This window comes from Protopterus annectens, chromosome 12.part0 (assembly GCF_019279795.1).
Source record: "Protopterus annectens isolate FY-2018-M chromosome 12.part0, PAN1.0, whole genome shotgun sequence".
In the NCBI taxonomy this organism is placed as follows: domain Eukaryota; kingdom Metazoa; phylum Chordata; order Ceratodontiformes; family Protopteridae; genus Protopterus; species Protopterus annectens.
The window spans coordinates 857,868,383-857,883,240 of NC_056746.1; the positions used below are offsets into that span (position 1 = coordinate 857,868,383).

At 40.1% G+C, this 14,858-nt stretch overlaps 1 protein-coding gene across 5 annotated transcripts in view; it reads left to right on the forward strand.

Annotated features, from left to right (window-relative positions):
• The window catches only part of ARFGAP1 (ADP ribosylation factor GTPase activating protein 1), an 800,187-nt gene that overhangs the window by 158,828 nt on the left and 626,501 nt on the right, over positions 1 to 14,858 (forward strand). For all 5 annotated transcript variants that reach the window (XM_044089896.1, XM_044089898.1, XM_044089899.1 and 2 more), the window contains exon 3: positions 9,659 to 9,768. In XM_044089896.1, the coding sequence (XP_043945831.1) occupies positions 9,659 to 9,768 (110 nt within the window). The remainder of the gene's footprint in view (positions 1 to 9,658; positions 9,769 to 14,858) is intronic.

Here is a 14,858-nt window from a genome sequence, read left to right on the forward strand (position 1 = left end):
GCTGGTACACTCAAAACTATTGCTGCAATTGCAGCTGACCTGATTCTGACCTGTATGATTCTGTCTGGATAACACAAGAATATGCAGCAGGTATTGAAGGAGGCAAGAAAACCTACAGCTAGAAATTCTTATGTTTGTAAGTGGAAAGAGGTTTTCTAAGTGGTGCCTAAGCAATGCCAGAGGGTCCAGTATAGTTTCTGTCCCTCTGGTTTTGAAATATTTGTGTGAGGTACTCCATGATAGCTTATGTTATGCATCTACCTAGGTGCATCTTGCAGCCATCTCAGCTCATCTGTCCATGGATCCCCCACTTTCATCCCTCGTTGTGGTCAAACAGTTCATGAAAGGAGTGTTGCACTTGAGACCCCTCTTAAAAGCAAATTCCTCCTTATTGAGATCTCAGCTTTGTTCTTGAAAAATTGGCACCATCTCCTTTTGAACCTGCCTTTCAGGCTGATTTAAAGTTCATCACTGGAAAACTGTTTTGCTTATAGCTCTGATGTCTGCAAGCCAAGTCTCTAAGCTACAAGCTGTCGTAGTGGACCCATCTTATCAATTTTCACTTCCAAGACATCTGCACATTGAGTTATGGCTTAATTTTACCTCAACAAGTGTGAAAACAGAAACTCAGCAGAGAAGGCCAGTAGACTTTTGCGTTTCTGGGTAAATTTCAGTATCTGGCTAGTAAGTGTACTGCCTGGATGCCAGGAAATACAGAGGACCTGAAAGAAACTCTGCTACAAAAGGTGAGGAAAAATACTGACTGGGAAAAGTTATGCAGCTGTTCAGCAAAAAGCAGTGCAACCTCAAGACATGACTTCCAGTAATCTAGAGGAAATTATAAGAACTGCACACAGATCTGGTTAAAATAAACAAAACACTGATGGAGTATATCAACTGAAACAACAGAAGACTGGAAAAATGGAAGACACAAACAGGTATTCAGATGAGATGATAAAACTGCAAAAATCAGAGGAGGAAATGAAGAAAAATCTAGCTGGATATGAGACTGCTCAAGAATAGATGTTTAAAAAAAATAATAGAATTAGAGGACAGAGCACATAGGAAAAACCTGATATTTTCAGCTGTACCAGAGACACTGAACAGACTATTAATTTTATGAAAGTACAAATAAGCAACTGGAGTGGTATTCCATAGCAGGAGTTGTTAGTTGAAAGGGCACATTGTGTCCATGTTCTAAACCTGCCTATGGGAAAGCAGCCTAGACCATTAATAATAAAGATGCAATCCAACCATCAGAAGGAGTTGACTCTGGCAGAAGGATGAAGTACTAAAAGTGGGAGACAACAAGAGTGTTTGTGGAGACTAATTACTCATTGAAAAGTGGAATACATTTGCTCCTCTTCTGTCTGGTATTCAGAGAATGTTGAGAAGCAGGCATATGAAATTCAAACTGTTGTATACAGCTGTCTTCAAAATATTCTTGCCTGGAGTGACAAAATAATTTTTTGATGAAGTACATGCTATGAGGAAATATAAAAATTTGTCCAAAAAAGTGAGCTGTGAAATGGAAGAAGATTCTTCTTGTTCTGGTAATAAAGACCAAAGAGAGACCGTGCCCATCAAATCTTTTCCAATGTTTCAATGGAAAATGCTGGCGAGAAGAATTAAGCATGAGAATGGTCAAGAAGAATAGAGAGTACATTGAAAATGAAGCAGAGGCAGGATTTGGGAGATGGAGATGAACAGGAATAAACCAGTAACTTGGAAACTGAGAAATGTTGGATTACAAAGCAGTAATTATATTTGTGAAATATGACAGAACAAGAAAATTTGGACATATTAGACTTTTTTAGACTTTGTTGGACTATTGGGGGACTCTAAAGTATATGCCTTACTTTGTCATTCATGTTTGGAAAATACTTAGGGGAGAGAAAAATGGATGGAGAAAGTTAACTGAAAGTAAAACAACATTTTTCTTAATAGTACTATTTTATAGTGTATGATTTTCTTTGTATGCTATAAAGTAAAGTTTCCCCAGTTACTATTGTAAACAGGTGCTTATATATATTTTTTCTCATTCCTTTTTGCCTTCTCTCTTTCTCCTTGTTCAGTTTTAAGAAATGTAGGCATTACAATGTAAAAGATAAGAGAAGAAAAGTCTGGTTAAAAGAGCAGGACAAAAGAAAAATGAATGTGCTTTTCTCATTCTTGCATGGGGGAATGACTGGATTAAGGCCCTTAGCTTGATCTAGTAATGAGTTTTAAGAGAAAGCAAGTAAATGAAAAAGAATATTGAGTATTATAAGGCTTTTTCTTGCAAATAATTGTATGCTTAATAGCAATTCTATATCTGATCTCCTCACGTCTCCATGGATACAATCTGATAAAGAGAAATTGGATACAATCTGATAAAGAGAAAATGGCTAGGAGATGATTATCTCTGAAAGCATTCAGGTGTTTTCGCAGCTGGAAGAGCTATAAAGATAAGAGAGAAACAGACAGCACTTAGAAGCACAGGCTATACCATGCATCTTAGCATGGATAACCTTTCTTTTAGGTTAACACAAGTTTGAGTGTGGCTGTCAATTTGGAATATTTGTTCCTATCAAGAATGTTAAACTTCAATATTTGAAGATGTATATAGTTTTGTTCGATAGTATTAAATTCGTTTTGGTGGGGGGTATTGGGGTATGTATTTTTTGAGGGCTTTCAATAAAGCAAAACTTTTTTTTTTTTTTTTTTAAATATGACAAGAAACAACTGTATAAAAGTTCAACATGCCAAATGGTGTATGCATGTAACACAAAGGCTGGCACTAGACATTTAACAAAAAAAAAAGCTGTTATACATAAAAGGTGGGAATAATAACTTTTTTAATACAATTATGCTTTCTGTAATGTCCGTCAGTGGTCTCGCAGATAAATACAAAAAAGAAAGTGTGAGGAACTATATTAAAAAATGTAGAGTGCAAATAACTGTCCTGCAGGAGACGCATTTGGAAAGAACTGAACATGTGAGTTTGGTAGAGAGAGGTTTTCAGGATGGTTATTCAGTGGAATACCTGGGACAAAGGAAAAGAGGAGTAATTGCAAGAAGAGCTTCAATTGTGATAGAAATGGAAGATAATGGTAGGTCTGTAGTACTAAGGGGTTTCTGGCAAGCGAGGTGGGTTACACTAGCATGTATTTATATTTCACCCAAAACTGCTATAATGGTGCTTAAGAAAATTCTGTGAGAAATCAGTTTTCAGCAAGGAGTATTACTTATCGGTGGGGACTGGAATTTGATTTGCAGCAGTAAAGATGTGTCTCGTGGGCCCAGAAGAGAAAGTATAAAAAAAGGGGCATAGGCTTTTGAAGAAATTCATAAAAACATTTGGCATGGAAGATGTGAATTCAGTCATGAGAGTTTGGATTGCATTTACATATTATTCCCCAAGATAGAAAAACGAGGCTAGACTAGACTGAATTTACATTTCACAGGAACATGTGCATGTAATTGAAGGTCTTGATACTTACCCAATAACTATTTCAGATCATGAATACAGGGTAATGAAATAAAAATGAAACACTGGCACTTTCCCACCTATCTGTTGAAAAGAGAGGAATTTAAGGAATGGGTAGTGGAAGTTATTCAGGCGCTATTAAAGAAGGTAGTAATTTCTTCTGAAAATATAGCTAGGGAGTGGGATAAAATTAAAGTTGAGTTTAAAAATAGGGTGGAAATAAAAGAAAGGGAGATATGGTTAACAAGTAACAAGAATTATTGGGGCTGACAAATGTTAAAGTATCACAGAATAGGGGGAAATGTCACAGAACAAGAAGAGGAGCAACTGCAAAATGTTAAACAAAACATAAGGGATTACCTCGATAATATGCATGAGTTTAGAAAGATTGCTGTTAGGCAGCTGTTTTTTGATAACTCTAGAGCACAAAAAACGTTTAGCACAATGACTCGGGCAACAAAGAGTAGAAGGGGCTGTCGCCAAGTTTAGGGAGCCTATAACAAGGAAGGTAATGAGATCCTGTAGCGGTATTACAAGTATTTTGGAAATTCTTTGAAAGTCTGTATAAAGCAGAGAAATCTAGAAATAAAGAAAAGTTACAAAATTCACCACCGTAACAGAAACAGGCAAGCAAAAAGTGAGGGTAATGCTACTTAATGCTAGAAGTCTAAATCTCAAAATGCACTCCCTCGAGGCACTCCTTAAAATGGCGAACATTGATATCTGTGCAGTGACTGAGACCTGGTTCAAGTCTCCAGAGAGCACCCATGCATTACCAGGCTATAACTCATACCACACTTTTTTTGGCCACCTAACCTGGACCGGAACACCAAAGGCTGAGGTGTGTCCATATTCATTAAGGATATCCACACCTCCAGGCTAGTTGCTCAGCATAATGCATCCGAGGTTATCCAAGTGTAACTAACTCTGGGCAAAACTGCAATCCAAACTGAAGCTTGCTACAGATCCCCCACCATGCCCCAGGATTCTCACTCCTCTTTTCTTGATATACTGGAAAATATTGGGGTTCAACCAAACACCCTAATAATGGGCGATTTCAACTACTCCATCATTAACTGGGAAAACTACTCCTGTACCAACTCCTTTGCTCAACGCTTTCTGGAATTCATAAATTCCAATGCCCTGGATCAACTTATATACCCCCCCCACCAGGGGCAACAATATCCTAGACCTAGTCATTACCAACATGAGTGACCGGTGTTTTACACCTGAGGTCAACTCCTCGTTGGTCAGATCTGATACACAAGCTAATCACCCTAGATATCCACATCCCGGCCACACCCCCCATTAAGGAAATTGTGGTAAAAAATTTCTCCAAAGCCAACTTCATGCTTCTTAAGACAGAAGTGGTGAACGTCATGACACCCATGCAGATGGACAATACAGTTACGACTGCTGAATCCTACACAGATGCACTCTATAAGCACTTACATAAGTGCATGGATTGTGCTGTCCCAAACAGAACCAAGACGCTATCCTCCAAAAAAAGGAAGCCAATCTGGTGGTCCCCTGGCATAAACAAACTCTACAACAGAAGGAAGAAACTGTTGCAAAAGAGTGTAAAATCCCATCAGTGGAGGAGTTCCCTGGTCAGCCTCAGTAAGAAGCTGAGATCCCTTATAAGATCCTCCAAAGTTAGCTATGAAAACAAAATTGCCACTGATTCTAGGGACAACCAGAAAGCATTCTATAGCTATGTCAGAAATCTCAGTGGCAACACCCAGATCTGCTCTGAGTTACAGCACAACGGCAAGAAAATTACAGAACCAACTGGTATTGCCAATGTCCTGGCAGATAGGTTCAGTGCTGACTTTACCCCCCTTTCACCCCCTAAAGGGCCCATAACTATGCAGGAAGAATGCAGAGTCCCTGTAATCACAACTATGGAGGTAAAAGCTGCACTCTCTAAAGCCAGAAACACAGCATCCATGGGACCGGACAACATCCCAGGCTGCGTTTTACATGAACTTCAGAACGAACTGGCTCCCCACCTAAGCACCATGTTCAGTTATAGTCTCACATCAGGCTTTGTGCCCACTGAATGGCATACAGCAACAGTTATCCCACTCCACAAAGGGGGAGCCACCACTGATCCGGGGAACTATCACTCTATTAGCCTGATGAGCCTGGTCTGTGAGGCCATGGAACGTATCATCATGGAACTCGTAAACAAAGACATTGGTTACCTCCAAACTCTGGACCCCTCCCAGTTTGGTTTTGTGAAAGGCAGATCATGCCTCCTGATCCTGACTGACTTCTTTGAGGCAGTCACCAAAGCTGTAGACGAGGGTAAGGTGGTTCACACTGCCTATCTTGACCTCACCAAGGCTTTTGACACCGTCCCCCATTCTGAAATTATAGCTAAACTCACTAAACTAGGTATAAATCCCTACATCATAAGATGGGTTGTCAATAGGCTTACTGACAGAACCCACACTGTAAAAGTTGCAGACTCCAAATCTGACTTCAAACCAGTGACAAGTGGAGTACCATTGGGTTCAGTCCTGGGATCTCTCCTGTTTGGTATCTACTTCTCTGAAGTACAGGCTAACACAGAAGGCCTTTGGCTAATGAAGTTCGCAGATGACTGCAAACTAGGAGCCATAGTTGAATCCCCAAATGATATGGACATCCTACAAAAGGGCCTCACTGAGATAGATGCCTGGTGTCAGAGCCATGGCCTCAAGCTTGATGCCAAAAAGTGTATTGTCATCCCCTTTGGTAAAAACTCTGTACCCATGAACTACCACATAGGCGGCAGTCTACTTCACGCCAAATGTGTGATAAGAGACCTGGGGACCCAGGTGAACAGTAGTCTCTCCTTTGATAATCACATCGCCACAGTAGTCAGGAAATCCTTTTACGTGGCACACCTCATCACAAAATGGTTCTCATTTAGGAAAAGAGGTCATTATTCCCCTCTAGTCGACACTCATTAGACCCATTATAGAGTGCAATGCCCCTTTTGGAATGTACCTCACAAAACATCTGCAGCAGCTGGAAAGGCCACAGAAGTACCTCAGAAAGAGGATTACTGGCCTCAAACAGATGCCCTACACTGGCCATCTTAAACTCCAGCTTTACTCCGTAGCATATCACCTACTCAGAGGTGATCTCTGCCTAACATATAAAGCTATGTCAAACCCAGAGCTTTTGGACATGCTACACCTAAAGAAATCCCAATCCCTCCGAGCTACAAGCTCTAGGGACCAAAACCTTGTCACCACAATAAACAGGACATGCAGGAGGGATTGATTCCTGTCCCAGAGACTTCCCATGTTCGAGAACAAGCTGCCCATCTATGTCAAGCAAAGTTCCTCATTAGCACTCTTCAAGAAAAATCTTGATACGTGGATGGGAAATAGGAATTGCAGCCCGGGGATCACTTCTGTGGCTCTGCTCGACAGGGGCACAGGAAAATATCTTTCTTGGGTGGCGTAAGCCAGGGAACCTTGTTGGCTAGGCTTACTTAGGCCCTTGGGCCGGTAGCCTAGTACCTACCTATGAACAAATGGAAATGTTTATGGATGAGGCTCAATTACTAACATGGGATCGGAGGAGATTAGATGAAAATGGTGACTTATAACCAATTCACGTGAATGACCCCAGGAATAGATGGTATTCTTGTGGAAGTATGGAAGCTAGGAGGAAAAAAACTGAAATCAGGAAGGGTTTTTTCTTATCAGTATTTAAAGAGGAAGAGAAGTGCCGGCATCTTGGAATAAAGTGGTAGTAGCTGTAGGGTGATCCACCAGATCCAGCTTTCATTCAGGCCCATTTCAATACTAAATCATGATTATAAAGTGCTTTCATCTATAATGGCTAAAAGAATGGCAAAAGGGATGCCAAACTTGATAGATGCGGATCAGTATTGTTTTGTGGAGGGGAGACAAATATTTGACAACATTAACAGAACATTGATGAACCAAAGGGAAGCAGAATGTAAGACAATATCGCTGTTGTTGGTGGGTCTTGGTGCAGAGAAAACATTTGCCAGTGTAAGCTGGGATGCTGTGTGCATATAGTTTAGGTTTTATTTGGCAAGATCCAAGGAATTCATATCAAGTCTTATTTGCAAAATCCAAGGAATTTAGAAAAGCAGATTAGTTATCTGTGTCTTCTTCTTTTTTTTCCCAAAGCAAGGAATGCTCAAAAGGTGACTAAACTATACCTTTCCAAATGGTTGCCAGACTGTGTTATCTTTTTGTATTCGACTAGCCACAGGCTGTTGCCATCCACACCCAGAGCACACACTGTCAGGGTCAAGGCTACTTCTGAAGCTTTCAGTAGGAATCTTCCTTAATTTGTGCAACAGATATGTGATCTTCCTTACATACTTTGCCAGACATTGCAATTTAAATATTTTGCTTAGGACAAGAGCTTCCTTTGGGGGATCAGTACTCCAAGGGTGGAATAAGGACAACATGTCTTTATCTGCTGGGGATTCTGTCCATCCTTTTACAGTATACATTCAATACCAACTTAAATACATGTATTTACCAGAATGATAGATTTACATTGATCTGTGGCTGTACACTGTAAACAACTTACTAATACCCCTAGAAAGCCTCTTTTCTGGTCAGAGCTAAATGAGCACAAGAGGCATGATAAAGTGTTACTTGAGTGATAAGTTGTCAGTTCTTGTAGCAATGATAATACTCTTGAGTTGCTTTGTCAAATGTTTGAGGGTTTTACTTGATCTGGATAATCTAATCAGGAGTGGTAGTTTATAGGTAAGATGTGGAACTTGAGTTGCTGAAAGACTTTTTATAGCCATGCGGGAAGTGCCTTTAGCCACTAGACCATCCATATGTGGTTAGATATCAACTAAATCTATCTTTCTGGTAAGTACGCGTCTTATGTTTTTCACAAATGATGCCAAATGTCTGACAGGTTTCAGTATTCCTTTGATGAAACTGGTCCCGTATCATTTTAGAAATGTTCATGTTGTCATAAAAAGTGATTTACTGGTAAAGCAGCAAGCCATCAGTGTTGACACCTGTGTTTGAAGATCTGAGTCGAACCTTTGTTACCAGATGGGTCAGCTAGTAAGGAAAGAATGAGTAGCTGAAGGTCTGCTGTCATTTTGGGGTATTAGATGGAAGAGGATTGAATCAATTCTACCTCCGAACCCTGCTTGGAGCTCTGCACCCTCAGAGTTGCAAGCAATGGAGGAAGAAGAGCGTCATAGGATGTTATTGTATGAGCATTCATGATCTCTGCATGCTGCATATCTTCAGTCTTTAAGTTGGAATCCTGTTAAAGGGGCCTGGGTGAATGATGGCCCATGGCTTTCCAGCCACCCTTTCTACCTCCACCTCTGACTAGGGTAATTTACCTGACCGTGTCTGATGTGTTTGGTACGCTTCATGCCATATTTGCTAGGGCTGTTCAAGGGTAAGGTCGGAAATGTGCAGGGGTGTAGGAGCTAAGATTGTGGCATTCAGGACATCTGAGGGGATTTGATGTCATATCCTATATTTGTGGTGAATAGAGTGGAGTATTAAAGAAATCTTGAACAAATTCCTCTTTTAGGAAATCAAGACGTTGGAAGAATGATTTTTTTCTGTTGTGCATCCTTAAGTTTCCTAAAGCTGTATTGTGCGGCATTGAGGGATATTTCTCTGCTGGTAATTATTCCTAAGTGTAAATATTAAAGGAAAAAAGAAGTGCTCATTTGCAAAGTGGTTCTCACTGCTTATGCCAGGCAATTTGTGCAAAGGTTAAGGTTGCAATTTGTAGTTACTGTAGTACAGGAATTGATTCTCTTTGCATTCATTTGCCTACTGTGTCCAGGAGCCTACCTGGTTATCAAACAGGATTGTTATATTTTTTGTAAGACATTTGGTGGTGATCCCTTTGAAACACTTGGAAGCTTATGCTATTGAAAACATTTTGTTTTCCTAGTAACATGCACTTTACTTAGATCTTCTCGACTCTGATAATATTATTTACAGTTAAACTAGCTTCGAAAAATGAATGTCATCACCTGCAAAGCACTTTAGTGGCTCATGGTACTGTTTGCTGTTTGCTTTATAAACCTGTATGCTTGTTGATTAGCCAATGCTTTTTCCCGTTGTTGTGCATTTGAAAAAGTGTTAGCTTGACCATGCCGAAGGCTGAAAGTGTTTAGTGCTGTGTTAACTTATTTATTTATTTATTTTTTAGGTCTGTTTTGAGTGTGGGGCATTCAACCCACAATGGGTGAGCGTCACATATGGTATCTGGATTTGTCTAGAATGTTCAGGGAAACACAGAGGTCTTGGTGTCCATCTTAGGTAAGAGAATGTGATTTATATTAATTTGTCCAGCAGCACAGCGACAAGATGGAGTTGTTTATTCTGCCAGCAGCAAGCTCCAGTAGAACATTGTTGTGGGCAAGGCAGGCAAGAAAAAGATTGATGCTGCAGACATTATCATGCAGCATATATGGTGTACTCTCCAGTTTATTATTGTGCTTCTCAAATGGTTCATAGGTAAACTGCGTCAGGCTGCCCTGCCATTTTGTTTAGTTTGCTTTTTTTGTTTAAATGTTGTGATGTGTGAAAACTCCATATATTTCCTTTTATTTTCTTTCTTGTCTTATTTTTATAATGAGAAAGCATTTCCTATTCTTAGTCTGTTATTTGTATAGATTAACTTTAAGATTCAATGTATTCCTAACATTGTATAACAATATGTGATGCTGAATTTCTTCCTTTCTATGTTATTGTGTTGTGTCTTTCGGCTTTTCCCAGTTAGGGGTCGCCACAGCGGAACTCCGGTCCACTAATGATTGGCAGTAGATTTTTTCACGAACGCCGAGGTGCCAGCTCGACGTTCAACCTTCAGCGAAGGCACGCCCATTACGCATGTCTTTCGAATGCCCACCCAACCGCGGGTAGGACATGCAGACACCACAAAGAAGGCACTCCCAGCACCCCAGCCGTATTGTAAATATGTTAAATTAATAAACATTTTCTTAAAAAAAAAGTCTACAGTCATAGTGCTGTACCCCCTAGGCCTAGGTTTACAGTCTTATAATCTTCCAGGCTGTATTGTAAATGGTGAAGGGTTTATGCTTGCTGGTTTTAGCTATTGATTACAACAATTTAACAGAGGCAGCAATGAAAGCTCAATGCTAGAATTTAGGAACTGTATTTCCTAGCCATTCAGAACCTGGGCATTGAGATTCATTGATTTAGCGCTGCTTTTATCTCTAATGCCAGTAATTCTTTTACTAGCACCACATTTTTTCAGTCAGCACAGACTATTTGCCTGGCAGGGCTAATAATGCCAAAGTCAGTATCAGCATCAGCATCAATATGTGGCTTTGGTGTCTTACTGGAAATTGGTCTTGCCAGTGTTTTTCATGTCACGGATCCCTTTCTTACTGACATCTGTCATTTTTTGGCACCAGTTTGTCAGTTTTTCAGTAATACTGGTGTTAACTGTGCGAGTTTGTGGCTCACACAGTATGTTTTTCCCCTCAGTGCTAGCTGTTCCTGCATTGATGCTTCTTCTGGCCCTTTTGCAGCAGGATCAGGTTTCCTCTGACCTTTTGCAATCCTCCACATTCTGTAATGCTGTGATTCTTGGCCTCCTGCCAAGAAACCCAAGAAAATGGCCAACTGTGACCTGCTATATGGAACCAACTGCCCACTGAGGTAAAAAAAATAAATCCAAATAAATCTTCAGCATACTTTAAGAAGGATCTTGACCTTTATTTGCAAAATGAGTGTGAAAATCTTCTGACACTAAGGCAATGGATAAATTAATGCATTTTATTTCCGTGTATGTATATCTATACTGTTAATCTTTGTATACATTGTAAGTAAGGAAACTCTTTTCACATTCTCAAGTCTCTACTGCAATACTCTTAAAAACTCAGTCATCAGTTATATAATTGGAGTAATTCTCAAATTCTGAATGGATTAATTTGTTTTCCTGTTTGCACAATTCTACTCTGGTTGTGGCTGAAAAGGGTCTGCAGACTAGCTCACTTACCTTAAAAGCAAATTTCAACAGCTGTATGTTGTAGAAAAATCCCTGGCTATGTCTCTGGCAACCCAAGTTCGACTGTTTGCTTGGGTAGCTGTAGTAGCTGACCAAGGAGGATGGGAGTGAGTAGCTAGGTTGCTGGGTGTATTATTGAAAGAACTTGAGCTTCAGTATTGTTCAGCATGAACATCCATATGGTCCTCATTCTGTACAGTAGGTTAAGGTAGCTGCTCATGCTGTATGGTCTGGTATTATGTGCTAGTAGCACTTCTGGCTCTGCTTGACTGATTCTTCTGAGGACACTGAGGCAGCCTTTCAGAACTCTCCTTTTTGCAGTTCACCTTGTCTTTTGATAAACTGTTCAGCAGGACCTTAAAATAGAAATGGAGCTGTAAATGTTTTGTCCAAGTGCCAAATTTAACCCTCCACATCATTCTTTCAGTAGAATGCTGTAGAATCAATGGTAGGTGTGGTTATGGCAGGGCATACAGCAGAAATCAATGCACCATGAAGGAGCTGAGAAGAGGTAACCCCCCCCCACCACCACAGAGTTATAGACCGAAATATAAGGGTCCTTGATATTCTCTCAGAAGCTGTGATCAGTCCATGGGTGGTAAGCAGCAGTCGTGAGTGCTGGCCTGCCAATTCCATTCTGAAAATGATGTGGGAAGGTCATTTTTCCCATCAATTTATCCACTTGGTAGAATGTAACCAGAAACTAAATGAGGCAAATCATTCCCAGAAGGTGCTCAGTCCTGTTTGTTGCTTCTCCCCTTCTCCCCTCATCCCCCTTGCCAGATGTTCCACCCCATCAGAAACAACTGGTGAAGAAGGAGGTGTTAAACCTTTTGCAGAAGAGTCATCAAAGTAGCTCTACGTTGCCAGAAAGGATTAATGTATTATTCTCAATTCTGTTTTGGTAACCTAGTAGACAAAAGATCTCAGTTGTGCAAGAGCCCATATTGGATCCCAGAGGATTAAATTAATTTGCCAAAGAAGCCATTTAGATGATGACAGTGCAACCTAGTCTTCCTTGTTTTTTAAGAGGAGACTAGTTTTGCTGTTTGGGCCTCCAAGACGTCTACCTGTATAGTAAGATTGTCCTAGTTTCCAGGATGTATATGTACTTTGAGTCTTAGACAGTAGCTATCAGTTCAGGGCTGTGCCCTTCAGTCTGTCTTAAGCTTTCATGATGCCTGCCAAATGCATATCTTTAGCAGCAGCTGACCAAAGATTGCAGGTTGTCAAGATCATACGTAAATGACAGTATCCCCTTTGTTCCTTCTGCACAGATGTGGTACAAAACAGGGAATCTCTAAGTGTTTTATTCCCTGGGGATCATAGTCAACCTCAAACTCTTATCTCCTTCCCTCTCAGTCCCTATTTTTTATTGGTTATTCTCTAGATACAACCCTTTGTCAAGCATTTCTGCCTCATGATAGGTTCTTTTCTTTGCAGTGAGTGAGTGAGTGATGGCATTCATTCACTCATCTCATTTTGTTCCAGTAGAAACTTGCCTCAAGGACATAGGCGTTATGGCAGCTTTCATTTTCATGCTACTCCTTTCAGACTTCACATACAGGTACTTCAATTGATTATCCAGGTACATTAGTCTCAATTTTGTCATACTTTTTCACAATTAGGATATCTAAAACTTGCTGGTTATATTTTCATTGGAGATTCTTGGTCATCTACTTACTCAAAATCCTTTCCCCTTACAGACTCCTTAGGCTTCTTTTACAATGGCCGCATTTGTTGTGGGCTGAGATAAGTGGTCACTACAACAGGCAAACAGTCTGGGATGGTCTATACACACTGAGCAGAGTGGATGAGAGGTGTTGACTCCAACTTTTAGCTGAGATATATAAGTATCCTGTTTTTTTCGATTATTTATACAGTTTATTGTTTCTAGCAATTTATATATAGCACTTTTATTGTAATCTGCACGGGTAACTGATTTGTTTGCAGTTAAAAGCATTCTGTATCTTTACAAATCTTTATCTGTTTAAAAACTTTCATTTTGCGGCTTTCTGTAGTGCTTTGTAGTTTATCCTCACCCACCCACCCTCCCTGTTGGTGTCTTGCTGTTATACTTGGTGGCTTTGCAGTTGCCCGCCCCTACTGTAGATCTGATCTGGGACACTCCTCCCAGTCTAGTGTCATTAGCTCATTCTACCTAATACAGTGAGAACATTTGATAAGGCCTTCTGTTTCTCCTTTTTCCCTTTCAAAAAAAAATAAAAATTTGCCTGAATTTCCTTATGTTCTGACTGTGCTTTTCAAACATTTTGGAAATATATAGTATATTTTAGAGCATTTATTATAACTGTAATTGCCTTAATATTGCTACAACTCAAGTGCTCTAGGTTGCACTGCATCTGAAGTGTTTGTGTGTTTTAACTGCTTTTCTGTACATATAGACTTCTCTGTATATGTAGACTAGATACTTATTCTGCTGTTACTGCCTCTTAAATCGTTTTTCAGTTGTGCACTTGCCTTGCTTCATTTAAAAAGTTTTAAATTGCTAATTTTGTAGAGTTTTAATTGCATTTACTGTTTAGGACTACACACTCAAGTGTGTTAGCCTTTTTGTGTTTATGTACTGTATTATTGCATTGTTTAGCCTGTTTCAACAACAAAAAAAATAATATATGCTATCTTGTTTGCTCGTTTCCCAGCTTTTCTAGCCAGTCCATATCCCAGGCTTTGCTTGTCTCAGGACTTTATTTTCTGTGCTCAGAGCTATCCAGACCTTGCTGTGGTAGAGGGAAGTCCTACTGCCTACCAGTGGGACTGGTGAGCATTGTACTGCCTATCTAACGCTAGATGAGTAGTTTCCAGTTCTGAAATTGTAATTTTATTAGCCTTTTTGGGCTGATTTCTATCCCTTTCAACTTTCCGGCTTAAAAACTCGTGTGTTTGCACATTTTTCACATTGTGCAGCACTATGAGGCTACTGTTAAACTATTCCAGGTGCCAGAAAGTCTGCTCTTCAAATTTTCCCTTAAAACTAGCTGGTTTCTCAGTAGTAACACTAAAATCTGAACCCCTGTGACTAGCACTTGCTCTAGAACCTGCTGGAAAGCACTAGGAAGCCTGAAACTGATACAAGCACTCAGCTCTCCTTGTCAATAAGGAGAAAAAAATCATAGGCACTAAACAGCCTACAATTGCAAAGTACCTTGCAAAGGTAAGGGAAAATAGCTCTTAAACTTTACAAAAAAGCACCTAAACAGGCATGTCTAAGGGTCAGCTTCCAGTGATTTCTCCTGTCCACATGGTGAATCTGGGCATACTGGGACAATGCGGCAACTGCCTCATGTACACAGACAATCCTCTCCTCCTACCACCCAACACTACAACCTGTGAGAAAGGGAAAATTTTTCAC